Genomic DNA, 27,619 nt, shown 5'->3' with positions numbered 1-27,619 from the left:
TGCAGTATTCAGAAAATAACAGTGCATTAATTTTTAAAGCAGCAAAGGCAGAGGAAGAGCAGTACTGCCACATGATGATAATGAGTGTGGCTAGTGTAATGTCGACTGTTGAGAAAGAGACAAACAGTGAGCTTCTGAAAAATGAACATTTATAAAACAATAAGCAGATATTCACATGATAATGAGCTTAGACAGCAATATCAACAAAGGGCAAAGATGCAGTCTTGTTTCTGGACAAAGTAAAGGAATTGAAAAGCAAAAAGCCAAGAGCAGTTAAGTAATCTATTATTTTGTTCAACTAAGAAAACTCTCAGTGAAACTATGGCATAGTTAAAGCATGTCTTTAAAGATGAAATAATTTATTACATAAAGTAGGTTTTTAAGTTGAATTAAGTAGAGCATATAAATTATTCTGTTCTTTTCTAAATTAGTGTAATATGAGGAATAGTATATGACAATATTAAAGTACTAAATATTTATGACTTTTATTAAATGTTTTTGTGATTCTTGTGATTCTTTATAGAAATGGTGCCAATGTTAGAGTTAAATATATTTTCACATACTGAATAAGAAAGGAAACTTTAACACAGATAATATCTACTAATTAGAAATTATAACTGAAAATTACTTTTTAAATTATTCTGTTTTAAAAGCAGATACTACAAAGTCTGCAAAGTATATATAAATAAAAATTATGAATATGTGTGGAATCATCTTTGCTATCAAAAAATCCAGGTGTAATTCAGAAATTATTTTGCATCAGTGTTTTACTTTTTAGTTATGATTTTGCTTTTACTTGATACTCATAATCCCTGTTTAGACGTGGAGCAGGAACTTCTGTTGATTATGTGCCATGAGTTTTCAAGTATATATTTTTAATCTATATTTAACAGGAGAAATCGGAGACAGGCTAGTTTGATTTGTTAAAGTTGCTGGAATTGGGAACTAGACGCATTTTATTAGGTGCATCTTACTCTTCTGTAATTGGAAGAAAGTTGATAATTTTTTGAGTTTAAGAATGATTAAAGTGATCCCAAGGAAGGAGTATCCATTCCACTTTGCTCTTCATTTTATAAGAATATGAACCAGAGCAGGAAATAGCCATGATTCTAGAGTGAAACAAGAAATACAAACTGGTAGTGGAAAGAGAAAGTCCTTCAGAGTCAAGACTGAATTTCAAGTCAATCCCAGCTGAATTCATTCTTCTCTTATCTCCTGGAATAAAAAATTAATTAATCAGTCTCTCTTTGCCTCTCTCTTTCTTTTTCTTCTTCCCTCCCTCTCCGCCCTTTCTTATTTTTACATTATTTCAGGTTGGATTTCTGCCCTTTATCATTAAAATAATCTTGAAAGGATCTTCAGCTACCTATATATTTTCCAACCAAGCCTGGGACTACTGTACTCTAAGTCTGGGATCTTCAATGATTGATATATATATATATATATATATATATATATATATATATATATAATTGATCTATTAATAATATATCAATATATCATATCAATAATAATAATTGATATATATTGATATATAAAGAAATGAAAGTTGAGGTTACTATTCTCAGGTCTCTAGCTGGTTGTAGTAGTTGTAATTTATGACCTCCCTCCTCCAAAATTCATTCTGAATCTTGTTCCTAGCAAGTGTCTTAGTCTGATGAGTTCTTTGTCTTTAGTGGGTAACCCATGTCTTCATTCCTAAAGTTTCTATGTGATTCTTTTATTTATAAAGTTATAAAGCAAATGGACTTGCTCCTACACTTATTCCTCAAGTCTTCATAACTTTATAATGACAATAATAAATGACTTTATTATTGGTCATAATAGTACCTGAGATTACCCCAGAAGTTCCCTAACATCTTTCCAAATTCTTTTGGCCTTCAATATGTATTAACGAATCATTTTATCCATGATAACCAGCATCCATTACCCTAGCCAATACTGCGATTCTCCGTGTTGCCTGTTTACCTGTAGGCATAGATAATCCAAACTGACCAGGTGGCAGACTCAGTATCCAGTTCAGGAAAACTAATATTGTGCCTTTCTTAAGTTACCTCTTTTCCTATGTAAAACAACAAAATGTACTGCTCAAACTTCGGCCACTGGGAGGATTTCCTTTATAGGTTTTGTTCTAGGGCCATCTCCAAGGATAGCAGTCTGCTTCCAGCTGGTGTCAGCATGTTACAAAGAGCCATCCACAAACATTTTTTTTTTTAACTGCTAAAATGGTACACCCAATTTTATGGTTTGTTGAATTAGATAACCTCCAATTCATAACTGGTAGCTCTGGCCAGATGGTCTCTGAGTCTCATGACCAGGTAGTCAGTCTCCATCAGAGCTTGGTAGCAATCCAGGAGTTGTTTCTTAGCAGCTGTTACCTGCTGAAGGATGTATGGCACTGTTCCAAAGCCCTAGAGACTGCCACTTCTTTTTGGGGGGACCTGCTAAAGGCTTATTTCTATGTCACAGCTAAAAGCACTTCAAGCTTCATTTATTCTGCTATGCCATAAACTCTAAGAGGTAGAGTCGCTTGCATAGCAATCTACTGGAGAACCTTTTATTGTCCCATGCCCCACTCAACACCAGCAGCTTTTCAGGTTCTCTCTGTATCTCAGATATGTATGTAGATTTTAAAAACACAATTATAGCATGGACAACTACGTAACCATCATCCAGCTTAAAAACTGGACGTACCCCAGTACCTGAGAACCCTCTTTAGGCCCCTTCCTAACTGCAATAGTCTCTAAGCCTCAGAGGTAAACCATAATTTTGATTTTGTAATAATTTTGTTTATGTGCCAAACAATATATTGTTTTGTTTTTGGATTTTATATCAATGAAATCATACCGTATATATTATGTAATTTGCCCTGATTAAACATCATGTTTTAGAGTTTTATTCTTTTTTAAAAAGATTTTATTTATTTAATTGAGAGAGAAAGAAAGAGCCACAGAGATAGTGAAAGGGTGCATATGTGGGGAGTAGAGGGAGAAGCCGAGTCCCTACTGAGCAGGGAGCTTGATGCCAGGTTCTATCCCAGGACCCTGGGATCATGGCCTGAGCCAAAGTTAGACACAACTGACTGAACCACCCAGGCGCCCCTAGAGTTTTATTCTTATTGATGAAATTTGATAATAGTTTATTCATGTTTTATGCTTTATAGCATTTCATTGTTTCTGTATACCAGAATTTTTCTGTTTTCCTGGTTTTGACATTGGATCATTCTCTGTTTCTTTTTTTCTATGAATGTTATTATAAACACTCATTGCATATTTTTGGACATGTCTGTTCTTTGATGATATGTACAAGAGTTTCTCTATAATATATACTTAGTAGAAGAATGTTGTGTCATAGATCATAGAAGAATGTTATCAAATCATGCCAAGTACTTAAGTTAGACCTATGTCCCTATCTTAATGGTAGATATAGCATAAAGCACAGAAAGGTGGACGTTTTTTCTTGGAAACAATCCTAACATGCTCCAAATCAGTGGACCTCCATGAATCAGAATTTAGGTGGCAAGTTTCTGTATTTAACAGAATGTTCCCTCTTTTCCCTCTTATGCACATACCTGAATGAGGCATCTCAGGCAGTTGTCATGTCTTCTCCAACCTTATGTCATATCATTGTCATTGTGATATATTGTGTAGTAGTGGGACAGTTAAATTCTCTTGGAATGAGACCATAGCCTTGAGACAGACAGTTGTTCTAGTTCTTGAGCAGAACAGTAAGTATACTGCTGTTCCTATCTAGTAAAGGCAGATAGTCTCTTGTACTTGTGATTGGAACCTAGAAAAAAACATTGACTAGAATAGTTAGCTATTTGTTATCATGTGTGAAGGATTTTTTATAGTCTCCTACTGTAAGAACAATAAGAAAATTCTACCACAAGTTTGAATGTAATAGCTCATTTGGTCCCTGAAGACCAACTAGTCACAGTAAAAAAATAAATAGATCTGTGGAAATAATCCGTGTGACTGAATATTTAGTTTTGATGATAATAGTGAATCTCTGAAACTTCTCCAGGAATGAAGATTTTAGTAAGGAAAGGGAGTAATATTTCCGCTTTGCCTTTACTTTCAAAATAGTTCTCACAGTACATATCAGGGAACCAAGCTTCAGATCCTGCCTATCATTTCAGCGCATACACCCAGAAACTGTCAATGTTCATAGAACCTGAAATGGACCACTGAGCCTAGCATCAGGAATTGAACTTTTTAATTTGAAATTTACTTTATTTTGTTTTTTTAATTGAATAAATTTGACATGTAACATTGTGTAAGTTTAAGGTATACAACGTAGGATTTTGATACATTTATGTATTATGCTGCTAATGTAGCAAAATTTATCATGTTGCATAATTAAAGAATGACATTTTTATCTATATTCATTTTATTGTGCATTCAATCTCTATGGCTTATTTATTACTTGTTACAAGTTTGTATACTTACACCATCACTTCTCTCCCTCTCTTCCATCCATCCATCCATCCCCTGGTAACTTACCATTTTACTGTTTGTTTTTTTTTCTTAACAGGCTTAGCTTTTTTAGATTCCACATATAAATGATACCATATAGCATGATATCATCAGCACCTATTGTCTCTTGTCTTTCTGATAATAGCCATTCTAACAGGCATGAGGTACTATTTCATAGTTGTTTTGATTTGCATTTCCCTGATTAGTGATATTGAGCATCTTTTCATGTGTCTGTTGGCCATTTTGATGTTCTCTTTGGAAAGATTTTTATTAAGTTATTTTTTAATTGGATTGTTTGGGGTTTTTTGTTATTAAGTTGATTTGCAAAAGTTTTCTCCCATTCTACAGTTTGTCATTTCATTTTGTTTCTCTTGCTGTACAGAAGCCTTTTTTCTCAGGACTACTTTAGCTATTTAGAGTCTGTAGTTCCACACAAATTTTAGGACTTTTTCTTCTATTTCTGTGAGGAATGCCTTTGGCATTTTGATGAGGATTGCATTAAATCTGTAGACGACTTTAGGTGGTATGGCCATTTTAACAATATTAATTCTTCTAATCCATGCATGGGATTTCTTTCCATTTTTAGTTTCTTCAGTTTTTTTCAGCCAACTCTCGTAATTTTCACTGCATAGATCTTTTACTTCCTTGCTTAAATGTATTCCTAAGTATTTTATTGTTTTAATGCTGTTGTGAATGGGATAGTTCTATTTTGTGAGATGCTTCATAATTAGTGTAAAAAAATGCAATTGATTTCTGTACGTTGATTTTGTATCCTGCCATTTACCAAAATTTAAAATTGTTGATTCTACATACAAGACTGAATCATCAGCAAATAGTTTACTTTTTCCTTTCCTGATTTGGATGTCTTTCAGTTCTTTGTTATGTCTAATTGCACTAGCTAGGGCTTTCAATACTATATTGAATGGGAGTGGTTGGAATAGGCATCCTTGTCTTATTCCTAATCTTAGAGGGATTGCTTTCAATTTTTCTCCATTAAGTATAATGTTAACTCTAGGTTTGTCACATATTCCTTTATTATGTTGAGGTATGTTCTTCTATACCTGATCTGTTAAGGATTTTTATTATAAAGGGTGTTATATTTTGTCAAATTCTTTTTCTGCATCTACTAAGATGATCATATGATTTTTATCTTTCGTTTTTTGGATGTGATCATATTACATTTATTGATTTGCATATATTGAACCATCCGTGCATCCCAGGGATAAGTCCCTCTTGGCCGTGGTGTATAATCCTTTAACGAATTCTTGAAATCAGTTACCAAATTATAGTGGCTATATTTTTAATGTTATTTTCCTTTGACCTTTACAGTATAGTTAAGAGTTTAGTATATATTCTAAAAATGATTCTTAAAAAAAAAAAAAGATTTATTTATATATTTGAGAGAGAGAACAGGAGCAGGGGGGAGGGGTGGAGAAGAGGTGAGAATCTTCAAGTGGACTCTCTGCTGAGCATGGAGCCCCAAAGCTGACCCCATAACCTTGAGATCATGACCTGAGCCTAAATTAAGAGTTGGACATTTCAACAAAATGAGCCACCCAGGCAACCCTATTCTAAAAAGATTCTTCTTGTCACCTTCATCAGAATTTTGTGTACTTTTGTCTTTTTTTTTTTTTTCAGCTTGATATCCTTATTTCAACATTTCTTGTGCAACAGGTCTAGTGTCAGTGAACTTCCTCAGCTTTTATTTATCTGAGAAAGCCTTTATTTCTCCTTGTATATGAAGGATAACCTTGCCAGAGAGGATATTCTTGGGTGACAGTTTTTAATATTTCAGTATTTTAAATCTATCATTCCATTCTCTCCTGACCTGTAGAGTTTTTGCTGAGAAACTTACTTGTTGTGAAATAGGCATTCCTTTGTAGGTTACTGCCATTTTTTTCCCTGGCTGCCTTTAAAATTCTTTATCATTGACTTTTAACATTTTTAATAAAATGTATCTTGGAGATGATCTTTTTGCATTAAGTGATAAGGTGTCCTATAAGCTTCATATAATTATATCCAATCCCCTGTATTTGGGAAGTTCTCAGCTATCACTTATTTAATTAAACTCTCTGCCCTCTTTTCCCTCTCTTCTCCTTCTGGAATACCCATTATTTTTATATTGGCTTTTCTAATGGAGTCTAATAGCTCTTGTAGGATTACATCACTTTTTAAAAAAAATCTAAGTTCTTTCTCAAACTCTTTTACCTGAGTGATTTCTAGATATCTGTCTTCTAGCTTATAAATTCTCTCTTCTATCTGATCTGATCTAGTTCCAACACATTCTAATGCATTAGAATTATTACAGAATTTCTGTTTTGTTCTTATTTAGAATTCCAATATTTTTTATAAACTTCTCTTTTTGGTTTGCTATTTTTATTCCTGAGATATTTTTAGTGCCTCTCTGAGTTTTCTTGGAGCTCACTGAATGTCTTCAAACAGGTATTTGAAATTCCTTTATCCATTAGATCATGATATTCCATATCTTTGTGTTCAGTTGCTAGGAAAGTGTCATTTTCTTTTTGTGACATTGTATTATCATGATTTCTTATGTTTGATGAAAAGTGCCTCTGCCACCACATTGAAAGTAGTGTACACCTTTTGTATTTAAGTAAAGTTTTGTTTAATGTGATTCTAATGGTTCAACAGGTTGATAATTAGGAGTCTTCCTTTTGCCTTCCAGAAGGTGGTGGTATAGCGTAATTTTTTGGTTTCCCTTCTCACAGCTGATTCACAAGGTTGGGAGTCCAGACATTAAAAAAAAATAAAGAAGATGTGGTTTATGTATACAATGGAATATTCCTCAGCTATTAGAAATGACAAATACCCACCATTTGCTTCAACGTGGATGGAACTGGAGGGTATTATGCTGAGTGAAGTAAGTCAGTCGGAGAAGGACAAACATTATATGTTCTCATTCATTTGGGGAATATAAATAATAGTGAAAGGGAATATAAGGGAAGGGAGAAGAAATGTGTGGGAAATATCAGAAAGGGAGACAGAACGTAAAGACTGCTAACTCTGGGAAACGAACTAGGGGTGGTAGAAGGGGAGGAGGGCGGGGGGTGGGAGTGAATGGGTGACGGGCACTGGGGGTTATTCTGTATGTTAGTAAATTGAACACCAATAAAAATAAAAAAAAAAAAAAACTGGCGGCAAGTGGGTGAAGGTGTGTACTTCACTTTTGGAGCTCTGGGTGTGCCCATAGCTGTCTCTATAGAGGGTTCCATGATTGTGAAGGAAGGAGTTCCATATGACTTAAGGTGATCCTATTGCCGGGAACCTGAGGCAGAGAGCAGGAAACACTTCTCTTTGTCTTCCTACTTCCCTCTTAAGAGAAAGCAATAGATTCCCCAGCTGCAGAGCACACAACTGGGTAGACCCTACTCACAACCTTCACCTTCCACCTTCTCTGTCAGAAAGATTTTGCTGGCACATAGCCATGCCTGAAGCAGCCTTCTGTGCAGCTGCTACCTCTGGGGCGACTTCCCTGGCTCCCCTGCCTCCTCTGCCATCTAATCAACCTGTTTTTGGGTGTATGAATAGCTTGAGTGTCCTGGTATGTGGTGCAGAGGCACTTTTCTTTAGTGAGGGATATCTGGTTGTAAATGAAAGGGGAGGGAAAAAAGGAATAATGCATGCTGCCATGATGCTGACCTAACTCTTAGACTTTCATTTTGTTACCTATAAAGCACTTTTTTTTTTCTGACTTGAGAGACTTCAGTGACATTTTGGCCCTCCAGAGATTCATGTTTCCTGAGTATTTGCACTTTGATGTTCCCAGTATTTGGAATTATTTCTACAGATAGCTACATGACTTTCTCCCTAAATTCATTTAAGTATCTAGCCAAGTGACATTAACTAATAATGTCTAGTGACATTACCGAGGAGGCCTTCTCTGACCACTGTTTCTGAAACAGTTCATCTCTCCCTTTTATTTTCTGCCCCTTACCAACTTCATTTTTCTTTTTGGTGCATTTTATCACCTAGGAAACTGAACATTTTTTGTTTGCTTATTATTTATTTTTTAACAAGGGTAATAGACAGTTGATCTGTTTTGCTCATACTACTGTATGTTCAGTACCCTTAACATTGTTTAGCATCTTTTATTACATGGTAAGTGCTCAATAAATAATTTTTTAAAAAAGATTTTAAGTAATCTCCATACCCAATGTCGGACTCAAACTTACAACTCTGAGATCAAGAGTCAGGTGCTCTACTGACTGAACCAGCCAGGCATCCTCCAGTAAATATTTTTTAAGGAATGAATGAATCAATAAATGAGTTGTTTAGGAAATGGGATATAAAAATTCTGATGACCATAAGGGTACATTTTCAATTATGCTTAATTAGGTACAAGTGATAGTCAGTGATATGATCTAATGTCACACTATTCTCAGAGGTTCTGATAATTCTATCTACTAACCTTAAGAAGTCATGACTCATGCAATTAAAATTTTGGATGCAGGTGAAAATAAACTATCATATACATTTTCTTATATTTTTCTTGTTTCCTGATGGACAATAATTAATATTTTGTTATTTGCTAGCCAAAATATCCCTACTTCAGAGTTTTCATCTTCTACTCAATAACTATGTGCATATACTAATAGTCTGGTAATCAGTGCTGATATTAGTTCAAAGAGCAATTTTATGACATATTTTCCTATATGAAAATGCAAGTTTTAATGTTTCTTAATTTTGAAATGTCCATTTTTCAGCATTAAATCCAGATTCATTAAAAAAAAAAAAAAAAGCTAAAATTGACTATGGAATAAATACTAAAGCTCACACATCTTAAATGTATTTTTGTCATATGTAAGTTCTTATAAATCCAAGCATTCACATAAAAAATAAATTTACTTTATTGTTCTAACTGCATTAACTATATCATTATCATATTTGGGGAAGGCTTTTTCACTTTCTCCCCAAAAATGCTCTCGAATTTTACATGCAAAAAGGTTTTGTGATGAGTAATTCACATTTATACACTCTCTATTTGTTAAGAATCTCAGATTGATTTGAAAGAATTTTAACTCTCAGTGTCACGATTTTCAGAGAAATTTTTTGTTTGGATTGGTAATCTTAATAATGCAATTATCAAAATGTATTTTCCTTAATAAGAATTGTACACAAGGATAATAGAATCTGTATTCTTACAAGGCCATAAAAACAGTTTTCCATATTATAGAATTTTCTACTAGAAAATTAATTTTGAAACCTTATTTTAAACATACAAAAATAGCATTTTATTAATATAAATATATCTCATAAGTTTAAATTATAATATGTAGTCATTTTAGAGAGAATTAAAGAGAAGGTTATGGCTATTTTGATGGTGATCATTGAGATTGGGAATTAAGAATGGCATTTATCGGGATGTCTGGGTGGCTCAGTGGTTTAGCTCCTGCCTTCAGCCCAGGGCATGATCCTGGAATCTTGGGATCGAGTCCCACATTGGGGTCCCTGCATGCAGCCTGCTTCTCCTTCTGCCCGGGTATCTGCCTCTCTCTTTCTTCTGTCTATCTCTCTCTCTGGGTCTCTCATGAATAAATAAATAAAATCTTTAAAAAAAAAGAATGGAATGTATCGTCATGTATCAACCTGAACATTACATCTTATTTCTGTACATTGTTTTGGACTCACAATATCAAAAAAAATCTATTAACATAAATTGTCAAAAATAATAATGTAACTTTTTAATAGTACAGATCTAGCAACTTCAGGATACTCTTCAATTAAATCAGTCACAAAACTGGAGAGAAGAGTAGTAGGAAATTATATTTCAAAACTAAATCACAGATATTATATAAGGATAAGTTATAGTTTTTATCATGAATATAAAGTTTCAGTAACAAGAATATAATAATCCTTCTAACTTTACAAATGTGTTTCACTTTTTATTTCAAAACTATTAGGCTATAATAAGAACACACATCCAATGGCTTTATGTTATACAAGATTATTATATAAGAACATATAGCCTATTTATGTTTTCCTTAAAAATGCTTGCCTGGCATTTTTTTATATTTTTTAAAATTTTTTTATTTATTTATGATAGTCACAGAGAGAGAGAGAGAGAGAGGCAGAGACACAGGCAGAGGGGGAAGCAGGCCCATGCACTGGGATCCCGACGTGGGATTCGATCCCGGGTCTCCAGGATCGCGCCCTGGGCCAAAGGCAGGCGCCAAACTGCTGCACCACCCAGGGATCCCTTGCCTGGCATTTTTAAGGAAAACACACCTGTGCTACAGCAGTCTATTCACTTTTATAATTCTTTGCTTGCAGACATTTAAAGGCCTAAATTAATAGATGTCCACTGTATACATCAACATGACACATGTCCAAGAAGTTCAAATATAAGCACAGCAAAATCAAGTAAAACTAGCTCTACAAACCATTATATTGCTTATTTCCATTATATTAGAATATGAAATTTATCAGTGTGCATATTAAAATTTTGAAAATAATGTAGGTTCTTTTTAAAAATAGCAAACTGAATAAAATATTGATTTAGAATCTAAAGAATTAAGTATACATTTTGTAATCTCTAGGGCAATTTTTAAAACATTAAGAAATATATCAAAATCATAATAGTTTAAATTGAATACTAAAATGTTTAAATAATTCAAAAAAAGGCAGGAAAAGTAAAGCAGGAACAAACCAAAGGGAAGAAAAAGAAAGCAATAATAAAACAGATCTAAATAAAAACATTAATAGTTGTATTAAATGTTAATGGTCTAAACATACCAATTAAAAGACAGTAGATTTTCAGGTTGAAATTTTATAAAATCACCTAAATCTAGGCTGTATGAAAGAAATAACTTCAAATACAACAACATTAAAAGTAAAGAGAGGAGAAGTACTTTTTGAATAAAACATAAGGATCCGTTTCTCTATAAAAGCAATAAAAACAATGGCAAAAAGAAGTCAGAATCAACTTTTTCAGAAATCTGTAAATTAATGAAACTCTTACAACAGTCCAAGGAATATTTGAGAAAAACAACTGAATCTCAATAAGAAAATTTGGCTTTGTTCAGTTTTAACTGGTATTAATTCCATCTTTGCTTATCCTTACAATTGTGGTAGTTGTGAAAAACAGCATCCTGTAGTTAGTGGAGAAGGCAGAATGAGTTTGGAGCTATGCCACATTCCATCCTCACAGAATTGTCCTTATCTGACCTGTCTGATAATCACTGAAAAGCCTCATTCTCAAAACTTGTCCTTATTTAACTAGACTTAGAACTCACTCTGTGTGAAGAGCCCTTCCCAGCATTTGACAAATACAGTCAGTGGCAAGTTAGTATCACAACTACTTGAAGCAGCATTACGAGTTGGGACTAGCTGGAGGCTGTCCTAAAAATATTGAAAAACTGGGCAATGATATGTCTGTAGGGTCTTTAAAAATCTCTAACATAGGTTTCTGGGAATCTAGAAAGCCACAGACTGTGCAGGGCTATGCCATGTCTAATAAATACCCAAAAAGGCTATAAAATTTCTCACCTCTTGATGACCTTTATGAAGCTAGCAGGAAGAGAAGGCTAAGGCAGAACTATAAACCCCTGTCAAAGGATGGAAAATGTATAACAACACACATGCACACACACACACATGCATGCACACCCGCACACCCATATATACCATACACAACTCCCCAGCAAAGCTGGAAGACATTGGTTCAAGGCATTTAAGAAAGTATTTGTCCAGTCTTTAGGTGAACATTAAGCTGAGTGGCTGCAAATGACAAGAGAACACAGACTTTACAGAATTAGACCATAAAAGTCATTAAAAAACAAACAAACAATAGGGATGCCTGGGTGGCTCAGCAGTTTGGTGCCTGCCTAAAAAAATTGAAATATGAGAATGATGCCTCATTAAATAAGGCACCTTATTATAGAATTGTAAATTATGTATATTTTTAAAAAGCAAATAGAAATTCTAGAGTTGAAAAATACAGTAATTTAAAAAATTTCACCAGAGGGACTTCACATCAGTTGTGAACTGACAGAAGAATCAGGGAACATGAAGACAAGTTAATTGAGATTATATTTTATGAGGAACATGAAGAAAAATAATAAATGAATGACAAAAAATGAACAGAAATCTGTAGGACACCATCCAGCATATCAGTCTATGCACAATAGTACAACCAATCTATGTACAATAGTTCCAGAATGAGAGGAGGAAGAGAAAGGATCAGAAAGGTATTTGAAAAAATAATATCCAAAAACTTCCCTAATTTGATGAAGCACTTTAATTTTTTTTATCCAAGAACCTCAACAGATTTCAAGTAGGATAAACACAAAGAGATCCACTCTGGGCTACATTATAGTCAAACTGTTGAAAGTCAAACATACAGAATGAATCCTGAAAGCAGCAAGAGAAAAGTAACATATTACATATGATGTGTTGAAAGCAATAGACAGTCAGCCAAGAATTCTATATCCAGCACAACTGTCCTCCAAAAAAGGGAGAAATTAGATGTTTTTGGATAAACAAAACCAGATAATTTGTTAATAGCACACCTGCCCTGCAAGAAACACTAAAAGAAGTCCTTGAGGCTAGGATGATAGTACACAGGACAGTAACTCAGATCCATATACAGAAAAAAACAAACAACAACAACAAAAAATAGGTAACTGCATAGGTAAATAAAGTCCACATAGATTTTTTGTGTGTAACTCTTTTCCTCTCTTTACTAATTTATGAGATGCTGCTAAAACAGTACCTAGATGGCAATTTACACCTGCTAAACAGTATGTTTATGAAGAGGAAAGATTTCAAATCAATAACCTAGCTTTCTGCCTACAAGGTTAGAATATGAAAAAAGCAAACTAAGCCCAAAAGGAAATCATAAGGATTAGAGTGGAAAAAAACATAGAGAACAACAGTTAAAAAAAAAAATTCACTTAGATCAATACAGTTAAAAAACCTCTAGTTATACTATTTTTTTAATAAAAGGAATGCTTAGATTACTAATATCATTAATGAAACAGGGTACATTGCATATTGACCTTTATGGATATAAAATGGATTATAAAGGAATATTACAAACAGTTGTATGCTAAAAAATTAGATAATCTAGAGGAAAAAATACTAATACGAGTTCTGATGTGACACTACCAGAACTCTGTTCCATTGCTGGTAGGTATATGAAATGATACACCCACCCTGGAAAATGGTTTGGCAGTTTCTTACAAAGTTAAATATATACTTATACCATATTGACTCAATAGTCCTACTCTAGATAAATTGAAAACTTGTGTTCATATTAAAACTCATACACCTGTGCTTATAGGTAGCTCTTGTAATAAGCTTGCCAAATACTAGACATAACCCAAATGCACTTAAGTGAGTGAATGGATAAACAAACTCTGGTGCCTTTGTATAATGGAATACTAATCAGCAATAGCGAAGAACGAATAGGTGATTCATGCAACTTGGGTGATACTTAAAGGCCTTATGCTGAGTCAAAGAAGCCATTGTCACATTATTGCCATCTTACTGAAAAGACAGTTATAGAAATGGACTGTAGAGCAGTGGTTGCCAGGAATTATGGGTGGGAGGAGGCATGGATCTAAAAGGATACCACATGGAGTTTTTTGAGATAGAACTATTCTGTACCCTGATTATGGTAGTAGTTACATGAATCTATACAAGAGCATTAAAATTCATAGAACTTTATACTGAAAGGGGAAAAAATCAATTTCATTGTGATAATTTAAGAATAAAATATAATAAAGTAGTATTATGGGATTATATTGGAGAGAGGAGGCATAAATCAATCAATTAGGAAGCTCAGTGATGGAGGAAAAAAAGCTCTTATTAAACTATGCTATAGGAAATGAAAATACAGAAATGTGCTGAAAGGTGTCATTGAACAGAGAAACTAGATAATTGAGCCCCAGATCAGCTTCATAGGCTTAAATTCTCCAGGTTTCCTCTCATATAAAATGTAATGAGCAGTTGCCAAACAGCTACGTTGGTTATTGCATTATTGATATAACCAAAATCAAACCCAAATGTGTCTAAGAAGCCATCTACATATAAAATCTAGATGTTTATATATGGATTATATATTTGTGTATTTTTTCTTAATTAAGTACTTAGAAGGCAGGGACTTCTGTGTTTTACCTTTTTTTTTTTTTTTTCTTTTACAATTGTGTAGGCATAGGTATCCTTCTTGAAGCCATAAAAAATTTAAATGTTGAAAACTTATTTGGGTATAATAGAAATATCTAGTTTTAGTTCTAAAGAACTTAACAGATACCCCAGTAAACGTTTTCACCTAGTAGACTGAAACCTCATATTTCACTATATACTTTTGGATATCATACTTAGCAAGCAGAATGCTAAACTAATGACAGATGCACTATTTGGAGAAGTACCAGGTGCAAATAATTTTTAAAACCTTCTATTTATTATAAATACAGTTTCAAATGTTCGTATCAACTTTAATATGCATCTGGAGGTATTATTCTCTAAGAATCAGGAGTTAAATTGAAATGGAACACATTATTTAACCAGTGAGTTCCATGGCAAGTGAAGTAGAGTGATAAATTCTCACTTTAACATTGACTCTTTAAGATATATTTGAGTCTGTTTTACGGCAGACACATCTTCCAGAATAATGCACACATGTATGAAAAAATTTGGTTAAGACGATCCTTTTTCCATTTATTTTTCCCCATTGCACCCAGAGATTATTATAGGGCATGTGTAAGATAAAACAAGAAATGGCTTTTTGGCCTCAGATCTATAATCTTCAAATTTCTCTTTAGATTCTCTTTAAAAATTTGCTTTGTAACCCTGAGTGGAGGCATTTGATGTGTCACCATTTTCATTGTTCTGAGCTGTTTATATCTCAGCAGGGATAATGACATGAATAGTTTGACTGTTGAGATGTGAAATCAGAGTGAACACTTGTCAAGGCTTTTTCAGCAAAATTAAATGTTGCTAATTTAAAATGGGTCAGAGTAATATTTTTCTGTAGTTTGTTCATTTCATAATTTAAATTTAGATCATTTGATGTACATTTTTACAATTGGTTCATTTCTGGATCATTAAACCTTATCATCAAATAATATTTATTAAGCTTCTGTTGTTCATAGATCCAGAATGACTGCTACATGATAGCAGTTAAGGAAATAGAATATACTGGCTCTTTTAAAAAAAACACAACCACACATAGCTCTTCAGCCAAATAAACACTTTTATGTGTCTAATGAACACAAATAGAGCATTTCTTCATTACTCCCATCCATTTGACTCACTTCTCCCTGCCATTTCTGATTCTAAAAATCTATATGGAATTCTAAAGGCACTTTTGAATCATTAGCAAACACATTATTTTATTGCACATTAACTTTTTATGATATACTATAATGTAGATCCACTGCTTTCAGATTTATTTCAGTGTAAGGAAGATGAGGAAATTAAAGTTAAAAGTTGCATTATTTACATAAAGGAGATACAGGGTAAGATTTGGAAAGGAATTGATCATGAAGGAAGGGGAGTAAGAGAAAAAAGGCAAACTAAGGAGACTATAAAATTTTGAGAGAATATATGGTCTTAAGCTAACTCCCACACAGAGTGACATACTGTATTCGAGACCCATTGACCCAGTTCTTAGCTAAACGTTCTTTTGGTTAACAAGAGTATATCATTCTGTCAATGTTTTTGTTACTGTTGTTTTTGATTTGTTTTGTTTTGTTTTTTTTTTTGTTATTGTTCAATCTATTTTCTTCACAGGTTATGTAACTCATCAGTTACATGCAGGTCATATACAAACCCAGGTTTGTTACTCATTCGAACACAAATGGTACATAAAAAGGGAAATTTGTTGATGCTTAGTTTTGTTCATCTTGGCTGTGAAATGTGGTAAAGAGGATTGAAATTCATAGTTAAATGTAGCTTTTATCTAGCCATATTTATTCTGTCCTCTTGTAAGAGCAAACAAAAGTTAAATATGTGTTTTTCTAATGAATTCAGTGACAAAAAGTTAAGTATTTACAGATCTTCCTCAGTTTCTTACAGAAAACTTGAGGATATCCCCTCAAGTTGATTATTTGGATATTTTACATATTCTTAATAAAATAAGTGTACAATGAACTCTTACTCTTCTGTAGGGTGATAAAGTTAATTTATCTATTAATGGGATCCTGTATATACTCATTTACCCATTTGTTTTTAAATGCTTCCAAAAGGTTCACTGTCTTTACTTTAAACATCTTACTCTCTAAAATAAGCTTTTATGTTTTTAGCTCTTCACTACACACTGAATCAAAGATGTCTGTCATATCTTCTTCCTGGAAAAAAAGTAAGAGAGAAATTGACCTTAGTGTGACACATTTATGACTTCCATAACTGGGAGCTACTTTGCAGCTCTGTGTCTCCGTCTTACTGTATTTAAACATTCTTTGACATTTCAGATGGCTGTTAAACTTGAATTATATATATGCGTAGTTTATTGCCTGAAATTATTTCTTTCTAGGTAAACAAGATTATAAAAAAACCAAACCTATTTTACGAGCAACCAAATTAAAAGCAGAAGCAAAGAAAACAGCAATAGGCATAAAGGTACCTGTATTTGGTAACTTTAAAATTTGATATATGCATGCCATTTCATTTTCTAAAACTGGATTGCATAAATGTTGAATGCTAAATGTTTTATGACATTTCAAAATCAAAGTCAATGCCAGAATTGAAGGTTTTTATAAAGAGTTTACTTAATGGGAAACATCATTCTGATCCTGAGATTTTTACCGGTCTTAAAATAAAACACAATGTCACATAAGACAGCCAGTTCTATTTAAAGTTGCAATTTATTTTTTCTCTAGCTACTGTAAATATTGTTCAGAATTTTCAGTGATTTATGTGGCCTGAATCAAAAACTTCTTTTGTTTTCAATACATTTGATCTTATGGTTATTGAAGTTTTATTTTTTATAATTATACATATTTAGGTCATTAATATGTATGATTTTACTCTGTGTATTATTATTGTTGTCAGTACTCTCTATGATGAAATTCTAACGATGTCTCCAAACTTGTTCTTTTAGAAAACCAGTGTTTTAACTGCTTAGGGAGGGATAAATGGATCTGAGAATGATGTAAGCAGATATTAATCCAATGTGCTAGCACAATGAAGTTCAACAGAATTACATTTACATTATTACTCATGTCAATTTTTTTGCCAAGTATTTCGAGGTGAATCAAAGTATAAATACAAAAATTAACTTGACAGTTCTACTGTCAAATGTATAAAATTAAAGCGATTAGTATATATACTTTATTGAAATATTAAAATGTTAAAAGAAGATTTTGGTTTTTATCTGGCAGATGAAAAATCAATTTTTCTAAGTTATAGCTTATAACAAATGCCAAGGTATTACTACCAGGCTGTAACAGCTGTTGAACTGCCAGATGATATATTTGGTTGTCTTCCAGAATTTGCTATTACGATCACGAAACACTGCCTTCTTTTTACTCCTGATTGCTGATTTTGATCAAGCATTGCCGTGTGATACGGTATGTTTTCACAACACACTCCCCTCAGTTAGTGCTATGTGTCAGTTTTTAATGAAAAAAAAAGTAAATTGCCTTTTTGTTTAAAAGAGAGATGATTCATCTTTTGAAGTTTTCATTTCACAAGAAATTTTATTCATCTTTAAAATTATTTCCATGACATGATATTTCTAAAAGCCATACTTAGGGGTTTTCTTCTTTGTTTTACAGTTAGTTACCTGATGATTGTCTCTGGTAGTAGGAGTGCTATTTGTAATTTTCCACCAAGGCACTATGTCACTTTTATCTCTCACAATATGGTGTTTTGCTCTTGGAATTTTTCAAAGAAAAATATTGGGGTAGCAAAATCCACTTGTGGCACAATATAATGAGCAGCTATAAATTAGAATTTGAGAAATGGTGCAGCCATTCATTTATTAATATATACATATTCTCTTTTTCATTTGCTCATATAATTTTTGTTATTATTCTAATTTGAGGAAATGACTGTCTTAGAATGAGATAAATCTACCATATAGTGCAATTTTCTAATATATTTTTATGAATATTACAGAATTTGCTTTTCTTTTTTATGAGAAAAAAGTTCTTAGATTTCATTTATGATTTAAAGTATGTACAAAAGAGTTTCTGACTGACATCCAGACAAAGCTCTTTTTTAATAAGCTGGCATATCATTTTGATATGTAAACCTATGGAAAATAAAAATCTTAACTTTAAACATTGTTTACTTTGCTTAAAAAATTACATGAAGAGCCCATTAAAATGATATGGAACTTTTTAGAATCAGAACCATAGAGGTAGTTTACATTTCAAATCTGGCATACTAATTAGTTTGCCCTGTCAAACTTTGATTGCCTTGTCATTTTAGCATAGGATTTTAAATAACGAAGTTTCTTTCAGCAATTGCCATTTAATGCTGTTTAATTTCCCCAGTGAGTGATTTTATCCATATTGATAATGCCAGAGAAGCAACTAAGGACTAATGAACATCAAACATGTTTGACTCTTATCTAGTTGATACAGGATGACCATAATATTATAGTATTTTTATCACTTTACTACTTATTTTTAGAATGAATCATAGTTATCTCTTAAAATAATTTAAATCTATAGAAATATGAACAGCTGCACGGAATAGAAAAATAACAGCAATGACAACACTGATCACAGAAGAAAGAGGCCTAGGATCACATTCCTCTTGCCTCTAACTATTGCCATCATCTAGCTAAGTATACGCTGACATATTTGCAAGATGGCAATTATACCATTACCTCACAGGGTGGTCAGGAACGTTAAATAATACCATGAAACTCTTAACGTTGAACCCAGGACATAGAATTCATTTATGAATTGTTAGCTGAGAAAATATTTCTTTGAATTAGCCATTACTGGTTTGTACAAATAAGACTTCACTTGGATGTTTGTCAGCGGCCTCAAGATCCCCCGCTTCAACTAAGTCTGCATTGTATTAGATATTATATATCATAAAATGTTCTCAGCTTTGCTGTGGAGATAGTGATATGGCTGTTGTAAAGTTTTCAGAGAATTACATAATTTTAATATCCTTTACATATAGATTATATAAATCTTAATCCTTCATTATTTGTTTAGAAATGCTGTATTATGATGTTGTAGAACCTGTAGAAAGAGAGATGACTAAGACATGATCATCTTGGAGGAATTTATACAAGAAATAACTTCCAGATTTCATTACCATGTAAAATCAACAGTATTGACTGAGAAATCTAGGACTAGAGATGTAAAGAATACACAATACAGTCTCTATGCTCAAAGACTTTTAGTGCCTTTTTGTAAACTATGTTTAGTAATAGAAAATGTTTTGAGAGAACAATAAGTTGTGCAGATTCAGAATAAGATGTGAATATTACTGGATCAAAATCTGGAATTAATTTCTGTTCAGAATCTATTTTATTTCCTATGTCTTACCAATGTAAACAGAATGTTATAATTTATGACCCAATAATTAGTGCCACCTAAGAAATATTTGCACAACTAATATTTCCTATTGCATTGCTATTTAAAAAATAATTAGGTGATTTTTCAAGAATTGTAGTATCATTAAAAAATTTTTAGAATGTAAATATCCGTGTTTTCTAATGTTTAGAAAGAAAAAGATAATTCGTATTTGTTAATTAGTTTATTTGAAAGGTTTATTTGAAAGGTGTAATCTAATAAGAGAATAAGTATCAAAAATTTAATTTATCTGTTACATAAATAAAATACTCAAGTGTCAACCAGATCCTGCTGAGAACCTCTTGGGATGAGCCATCTGGAAACATTATTTTTCTTCTTTTTTGTGATTTCAGATGTAAAACTGAAAATGGCCAGGGGGTGGGGGGGGTCATAAATGCCTACAGGTCTCTAACTTATGGTTAGTGTCACCAGCATCCTGAAAGCAGTATTTTCAAATTTTATCATTATTTTAACCCTTTATATATCCAGTCCCCACAGTGTTCATCTTCTCAACTTTTTAAAAAAGAAAATGATGCTATTCCTCCCCCATTCAATAGTCTTTAGCCCTACCCCCTCCACCATATATTCAGTAGACTTAATTGAATTAATGGATCCTCTAAAGCTGTATTCTATGAATGTTCTCTACTTCCTACCCTTAAAACCTGTTTTCATGCCCTTGGGTATCCTGAAAATGTAGAGTGAAGATTACAGAGAGTTTTTTGAAGGGCAAGGAGCAGTTGAAAAGCAGCAGTTAGAGGTGATTATCAAATGAGATGTGGATGATGGCCTCCAATCAAGACAAAAACTTTATTCTTGCTTTAAGCTTGTCTGAATGGGGACTGCTGTTGAACAGTTTTGTTGTCCACTATACAGAACAGATGGAGTTTGCAGTTGTGTGTCACTTGTTTATTACATCCTCTTAAAATTAGTAGCTGTGTAACCAGATGGGTCTGGGAGCACAGCTGTGGATATAAGAATATAAATGAAACCTGTCTGATGCTGCCGTGCCCTTTTGAGATGCCAAAGTGTTCCAACTGCAACAAAGAAAAATTCACTTTCATTTGACATTAAATTGATGTATTAGATTTAAAAAACGAAACCTTACAAAAATAGTGGACACTGAGTCTGTCAACCCCATGATTTTTATCAATATTTTTTTTCATAGTCTGGAAATCTAAATAAATGTAAAATGTCTGCATAAGGTACCCATGTGTGATTTCAGCGCCCAGGTAAAAATTTCATGTTGATTATAAACCAAATTTATTTTACTGTTTTTAAAGTTTATTAGGTGGCATCTGTTGAATTAATAATTTTACGTTCTGATGAAATGTAAAATATATTCATGTAAATGCAAATAAACTGCTTCTCCATAAAACAATGCCAGGAATGGGTATGATACACAATTGAAAATTAGAAAGGCATATTAGGCTCTTTAGGGTATGGAACTGGCACTAGTTGCTCTTTTTTTGCTTTTTTTAGCCAAATGATATGTTAATATTGAGAACATTCCTTAAAGTGTATGTGTGTGTGTATACTACATACTGTATACTATATACTTCATATATATATATATTATGTTTATGGAGTTTTTAAGAGATAATAGGATTTTTACCATAATACATGTAGTAAAATTTTTGTCCACTATTTTAACATAATTAATATAATCCACATCAAATCACCAAATGAAATATTCAGAATCAACCTTCACAGTTCTGGTACATTATACTGTATCTTGCTTCATGAGCGAAGAGTACTCAGTTTTGTTCCCCTACATTATGAACTATAGAATTCAGAGTTTAAAAATTAGAATTTCAACAAAATAATACTTAAAAAAGCTTTACAGAGACATAATTTAGAAACTGGTTGTAATAGTTTCTTCCCATTAGAAAAAGAAAGATAAACCAGTGTCCAAAAGCTACAACTAATAACAAATTTATTGAAGCAACAAATAAAGTCAAACATACTCAGATAGAGAACAGGGAAACTATGTAGGCACAAACTACACTGCATGCACTCAACACCTTGATATCCCAACTATGAAAATATGTTAAAATTATGAAGTTTGATTTTACTATTAGAAAAGCACAAATTGCATAGAAATAATAGTAGAAATCAGTCGCCCACTGATGTACTTGTTTTTGCAGTCGGTATTAAGTATACTTAATGACAAGAAGTGTTAAACAAATAGAATGTGATTAATTAGGTTCAAATAATTATTCTGGATGATAGAATTAGGTTGCTATTTTCTCTGATGAAACTTATAACATGAGCCAATCTCTTTTCATCAATTTCAAACCTACTTTTTTTTTTTTCCCCTCCTCAGGAAGTTGGCCTCGTACTTGCAGCTATATTGGCCCTCCTACTGGCTTTCTATGCTTTCTTTTATCTCAGACTGTCCACAGATGTTGACCCTGATCTGGAACGAGATGAAGATTAGCTGAACAGCAATCAATGCATTAAAGGGAAATAATTTTATAAAAGTACCCCTTGGGACCAATACTTTTTCTAAAGTACTGAAACTGGAACATCTTGAATTCTTTCTGCTGGTATTTTCAGTTTTCAGAAACATCTTTTTAAATAGTTGCATAGGATATCAAGAAAAGAACCTTACCTAGCAACGTAGTATAATGTATGCTACTGGATACTTTTATAAATCTTTCTACTTTGACAGGCAACCTATTCATGGTGCGTTTAGATTAAATGGAAAACAGATCCTAAATTCTTCGGATGTCTCAGCCAATTTATGTGTATAACTCCATCACTTACAGATTACTAAATCTATTTTTGTCCCATATACATCATAAGTAAAAGTATATATCCTCATTTACAGAAACATTCTCAAATCACATTCAGAACCTAAGAAGGAATGAAAAGTCATGGGAAATTTTTCATTTTACAAAGAAGCCCTGCTTTCTTTCCAGACATATTTTATATCATTAGAGAGACTATCTGCCATACATCTACAGTAATCTTTTTCCTTCTTTGCCAACTGTTCAGTGCACATGTGCTCCATCAGAAATGGCACCTGGATGACAGAAGCTCAAAGAGTCACATATGTCTGTAAAATAGAGTTCCTTTCCTCTTGGGCTGTCTGAACTGGTGTAAATAGAAAGTTCAGTTGATCTTGATTTTAATTAACTTATTATTGTATTAGTATAAACTTGGAATTCTATTTTAATTACGTTGTTCTGGCTGCTTGCAGTATCAGTTTGCCCCTCTTGTTAGGGAGATATGTAACAATCTGTCATTAAGTTGTGCAGTTCTGTTTTGATTTTTTTCTCCTTCCCACACAACAGTAACAGAAGTCCTACCTATTCAGAATCATTTTCTTGGATTGTCTCTTAAATCTAAACAATACAAAGTTGGTTTACAAAATTACGCTTTGTCTCTTGAGAGTTAATCAATTAGAACTGTTTCGTGGAAAATAAATAATACAAGAAGATAATATGTCTTCTATTACTCACATATGTGATTTCTTGTTTACATGAATTTTCAAGGTACTTTGCATTTGTTGGAGTATAACAATCAATATAGTCAATATTTTTATGGGTAATGGATTTTTTTAAAAGGTATTTTTAGAACACACAAATACGTAAAGCTTTGAAAATGGGAAAATCTGTGTCCACAGCAGACTTGTTAGCTACTGCCTTATATAAAGATGTATAAAAGATTAATAGTTTAAAACATGCGCAACAAAGTGTTTTATATCATAGATACTGTACTTATGAAGAGCAAATAAAATGTTAAGATTATTTCCATATTTGCCAAGAGAAGAAAGCTTTGATGAATACCCTCGATATTCTTTGAGACTTTTGCAAATAGTTGAATAGGACTGTGTAGCATTATTTTCTGTAGAATTTTTTCAAATAGCATAATTTATTTCATCAATGTGAAAACAGCCCAAAGTTCCAGTATCCTCACAGATCATTTATGCCAAACATCTGAGGGCAAAATTTAGCCAGTGTTATTTACTGGATCCTACCCCTTGAAATCACAAACACATGAGACAGACCAAGAGTTCTTATACACTCACCACAGCAGACCAATCCAAGTGGCATTTTTAGGAAAGGTTGCAGCATTTAATGCCATGTGGTATGTCTGTTCGAGAAGTGGGTGGAAAGGGAATATCCAAGCTGGCATTTTGGATATGATGGGCCTTTTCCTTTCCTGAGTGACATGCCACATGTCAAGAAATACTGCTTTTCCCCCACTCCTATCACATTTACGTGAACAATTTTCATTTAGTTACTTTACCTCCCATATGGTGTTAAAAAGTCAGATTCAATAGAGATTATTTCTAATTTCAGTAGTAATTTAAATGAGAAGATATGTAATAATTGTTTATTAGATACCTATCCAAGTGAAATATAACCAAATTTACAGTATTTAAAATAGGTGAATATGCTCTTGGCGATATCTGAAAATTCATTACCCTGAAAAAAAAATTTACTCTTCCCTTCTGTTCTTGAGGTATTCTCTTGAGGGAAAAAGGTTGTTTCTGATAGTAATAAATATTGATCTATACATAGTATAATTATAGGCTAGTTTGATTACCTCATTTTACCGACACCCTGAGTCTCTGGCTAGTTCATTTGTGCAGTTGACTTATGATGGCTCCAGAGAACCGTTAAATCCGTTAAGTCCCACTCTGATTTTAACAAATAGCAGGTAAACTGAGACAATATATGTTTATACAACACTGTTTTCATGAAATGCAAATTTTTCAAACTCACATTAACTGGGAAGCAACCTGTAGAGAAATTCCAGCTTGAAATCAGGTTTGAATCTTTGAAGATGGAGAGGTGATGTCCGGCCTGCATTTTCAGGGGACCACACTTCTGAATAGTGACTGATGTCTGACAAAAATCTAAGACTGGCATCAGACACATATTTTAGGTGTGGGTTTTTCTCCTCCAGCAATTCACTGCTCAGAGTGATTCAGAAGACAAAAAACAGAAAAATTATAAGGACTTTTCAGAATGTTAGAATCTATTTGTTAACATGCTCTGCAGGATCAATTTCAGCTAATGCAGCAGAGTTTACATACAGCCTGTGGGGTACTGTGAATGGAGCTAGAAGAGTTACTGGTTCTTACTCTGCGTGCAAAATAAACATCTATAGATTCACCTGAGAAGAGATACTGTAAAAAATATAACCTCATCCAGGATTTCTTTTAAAGCAAATGAACAAAAAGCCTATCATTGTACCCATGGAGAGTTTGTTTTCAGGTGGCACATACTTGAAGATTTTCCGTCTTTTCAATTTTTCTGAAATACTTCTACCCCAACCAATGATTGCAAGATCCTGAAAATATGTTCTTATTCATTTCTGTAATTCCAGTAGCATAGTGATCTGCACATATTGAATAAATGCATGTCAAAATTTAAGTTAATTTCTTTTAGTCCTCTCAGAATCTGGTACAGTTGCTGCATGTAACAGATAATCAAAAATTATTTGCATTTAATAAATAAAACTTAGAAATCACTATATTAATCAACTCAGCATTTAGCATTTATGATCATCGAATGTTCTGGGACAAATATATGTTTCATCCTGTTCCTTTTTAAGATCAAGACACCTAGTGTTAAGTTTACTGCAGAACAGAGACGTTGCTCTTTTCTAGGAAATCAAATATGTTATTTTTATCTTAGTATTGTTAAAAACCACACTGTTTTTAATTTGACCTAGTATACATCCTCATACCCAATGAAAATAAAACTAAATTGTCATTATGCTTATATTTACGTGAATGCTCAAGCAGTATATTTTCCAGATTCTAAAACAATATAGTCAATGATAATCCAATAAACTATGCTTTATTTAGATGGGCTTCAGAAATAAAACTTGTAGAAATTAAACTTAGAGAATTTTCATGTATTTCATCCATAATGTAAGGTTGTTGAGCCAGAGACTATCTAAGATAAGTGCACTTACCTTGGGCTTCTCTAGGGAGATTCCTACCATTTCTCCCTTAGCAGCACTGCCTTCTTTTATTAGAATTGCTCCAATGCAGCCTGGATAGAATGATGTTTGCTAGATTTTGTTTCACTGACATCATATCTAGAATCAGTGCAACCCACAGTAAGAAAAAAAAAAAAACTAGCAGATGAATTCAGTGCCAATAGAAACATCCTTACGATTTTATTTTGTATGTTAGTGATGCAGGTAAGTATGAAGGAAACTGGGAGAGCTACTCAAAGAATTATACCAGTGTGGAAATATCCAGAATGGGCCAGTAAATTCATTTAAAACAATTGAACTGCTGCCCTATTCAACATAGTGCCTCATTCTTAAATAATTTTTTTTTTATCCTTAGCAACAGACATGAGATCCTTATTTCAAGAAAAATAAGATACTTTACATGCCAGAAGATTTTTTGATGACAGTACCCCCTCCTATTCTTCATTTTTTAAAACAACAACCAAATTGGTGGGGAGGCAGCCAAAATTTGAGGTACCAATGCCTCTCGAACAGATGTCGCACCATTATTTTTTAGCTCGTTTAGATGAATAAACATGTTAAACTGTGAAGTATTACATTTTAGATTTTTTCATTAAAAAAAGAGACAATCTGTTTACTGTCCTAATTGAGACAACAATCCTTGTGGTTGCCAGTTTTGGCAGTCATAACAATGAACTATAAATATTTGAACCAACCAAGTAAATGGTGACTATAAAGGCTATAGCATGTGTAAAGTTCTGTTTTCATGGGCACCCATCTTAGTATGCCTTTTTTTTTTTCTGACTTCTTCAAATACAATTGTGTAAATCTGAAGTTTCATGGTAAGCTTAAAAGAAATTGATTTCAATATCTAATTTCGTTCTAGTTTATTATCCTTTTTAGCGTTCAGCTATCCATCTGCTAACAAATTGCTACTGCAGTTGCTCTACTGAATGTGACAAGGCAGGTCTTTCATTGGATTGCCTTCTCTGTACATCCTAGGATAACACACACAAAAAGAAAATTAGAAGTTTTTTTTTTCTGTTTTCATATTTATAAAGTGAGGTTAAAGACACGGTACATCTCTTACATTGCAGCAGCTATTAGTTTTTTAAGAGAAGGTTTTATAAATAAACCATGTTGAGATAGAACTCTGGCTGTAATGTCCATGAGAAGCAGGTCACAGTCTTAGCAGCAATAGGATGCTTTGCACGAAGCACTGGCGTGTGAGAAGTTGGTAGATCACAGAGAAATAATCCAGGCATAAACAATCATTTATTACACGAGTTCGCAAACATTGGTGATCCAGATAGCCAGCGCCCTTGTAGGCATCTTATTTGAGGACCCTTGCTCCCTTTTCTACCTTTCAACTTCTCCTCTCCCGACCCCAGCTCCACACTCTAGGCAGTTTCCAACACTTGCTCTCTCAGTTTGTGTGAACCTCACTGTACATCAGGTCATTCTTAACTATGTACTCACCGTATTAACTACCTCTGCTCTTTTGCTTAGAACCAAGATTGATCCTCATCTATCTTTCCCACCACCTCTCACTCCTTAGCCCTTTCCTTTTTATTACCAACCACCTGCATTACACAAACTAGAGAGAAGAGTATAATGAACCCCAGTGTACCCATCACCTGGAGTCAACAATTACCAATATTTTGCCACTCATTTCCCCCATTTCTCTTTTTTGTAACCTGA

The 27,619-nt window shown here is 33.2% G+C and overlaps 1 protein-coding gene across 19 annotated transcripts in view; it reads left to right on the top strand.

Moving 5' to 3' along the window:
* Nucleotides 1-25,475, top strand: part of TRIQK (triple QxxK/R motif containing) — an 84,882-nt gene extending 59,407 nt beyond the window's left edge. For 15 of the 19 annotated variants that reach the window (XM_038579745.1, XM_038579741.1, XM_038579738.1 and 12 more), the window contains 4 exons: nucleotides 16,972-17,057; nucleotides 17,927-18,007; nucleotides 20,676-20,735; nucleotides 22,302-25,475. In XM_038579745.1, coding sequence (XP_038435673.1) covers nucleotides 16,972-17,057; nucleotides 17,927-18,007; nucleotides 20,676-20,735; nucleotides 22,302-22,415 — 341 coding nt within the window. In that variant the 3' untranslated portion in view covers nucleotides 22,416-25,475. The remainder of the gene's footprint in view (nucleotides 1-16,971; nucleotides 17,058-17,926; nucleotides 18,008-20,675; nucleotides 20,736-22,301) is intronic. The other 4 variants (XR_005381229.1, XM_038579751.1, XM_038579743.1 and 1 more) reach the window with 3 other exon arrangements.
* The last annotated feature ends 2,144 nt before the right edge of the window (nucleotides 25,476-27,619 follow it).

Source organism: Canis lupus, chromosome 29 (genome assembly GCF_011100685.1).
Source record: "Canis lupus familiaris isolate Mischka breed German Shepherd chromosome 29, alternate assembly UU_Cfam_GSD_1.0, whole genome shotgun sequence".
NCBI classification, from domain to species: Eukaryota; Metazoa; Chordata; class Mammalia; order Carnivora; family Canidae; genus Canis; species Canis lupus.
The sequence above is the reverse complement of the archived record's forward strand: the minus strand, read 5'-3'. Positions and strand labels throughout refer to the sequence as shown.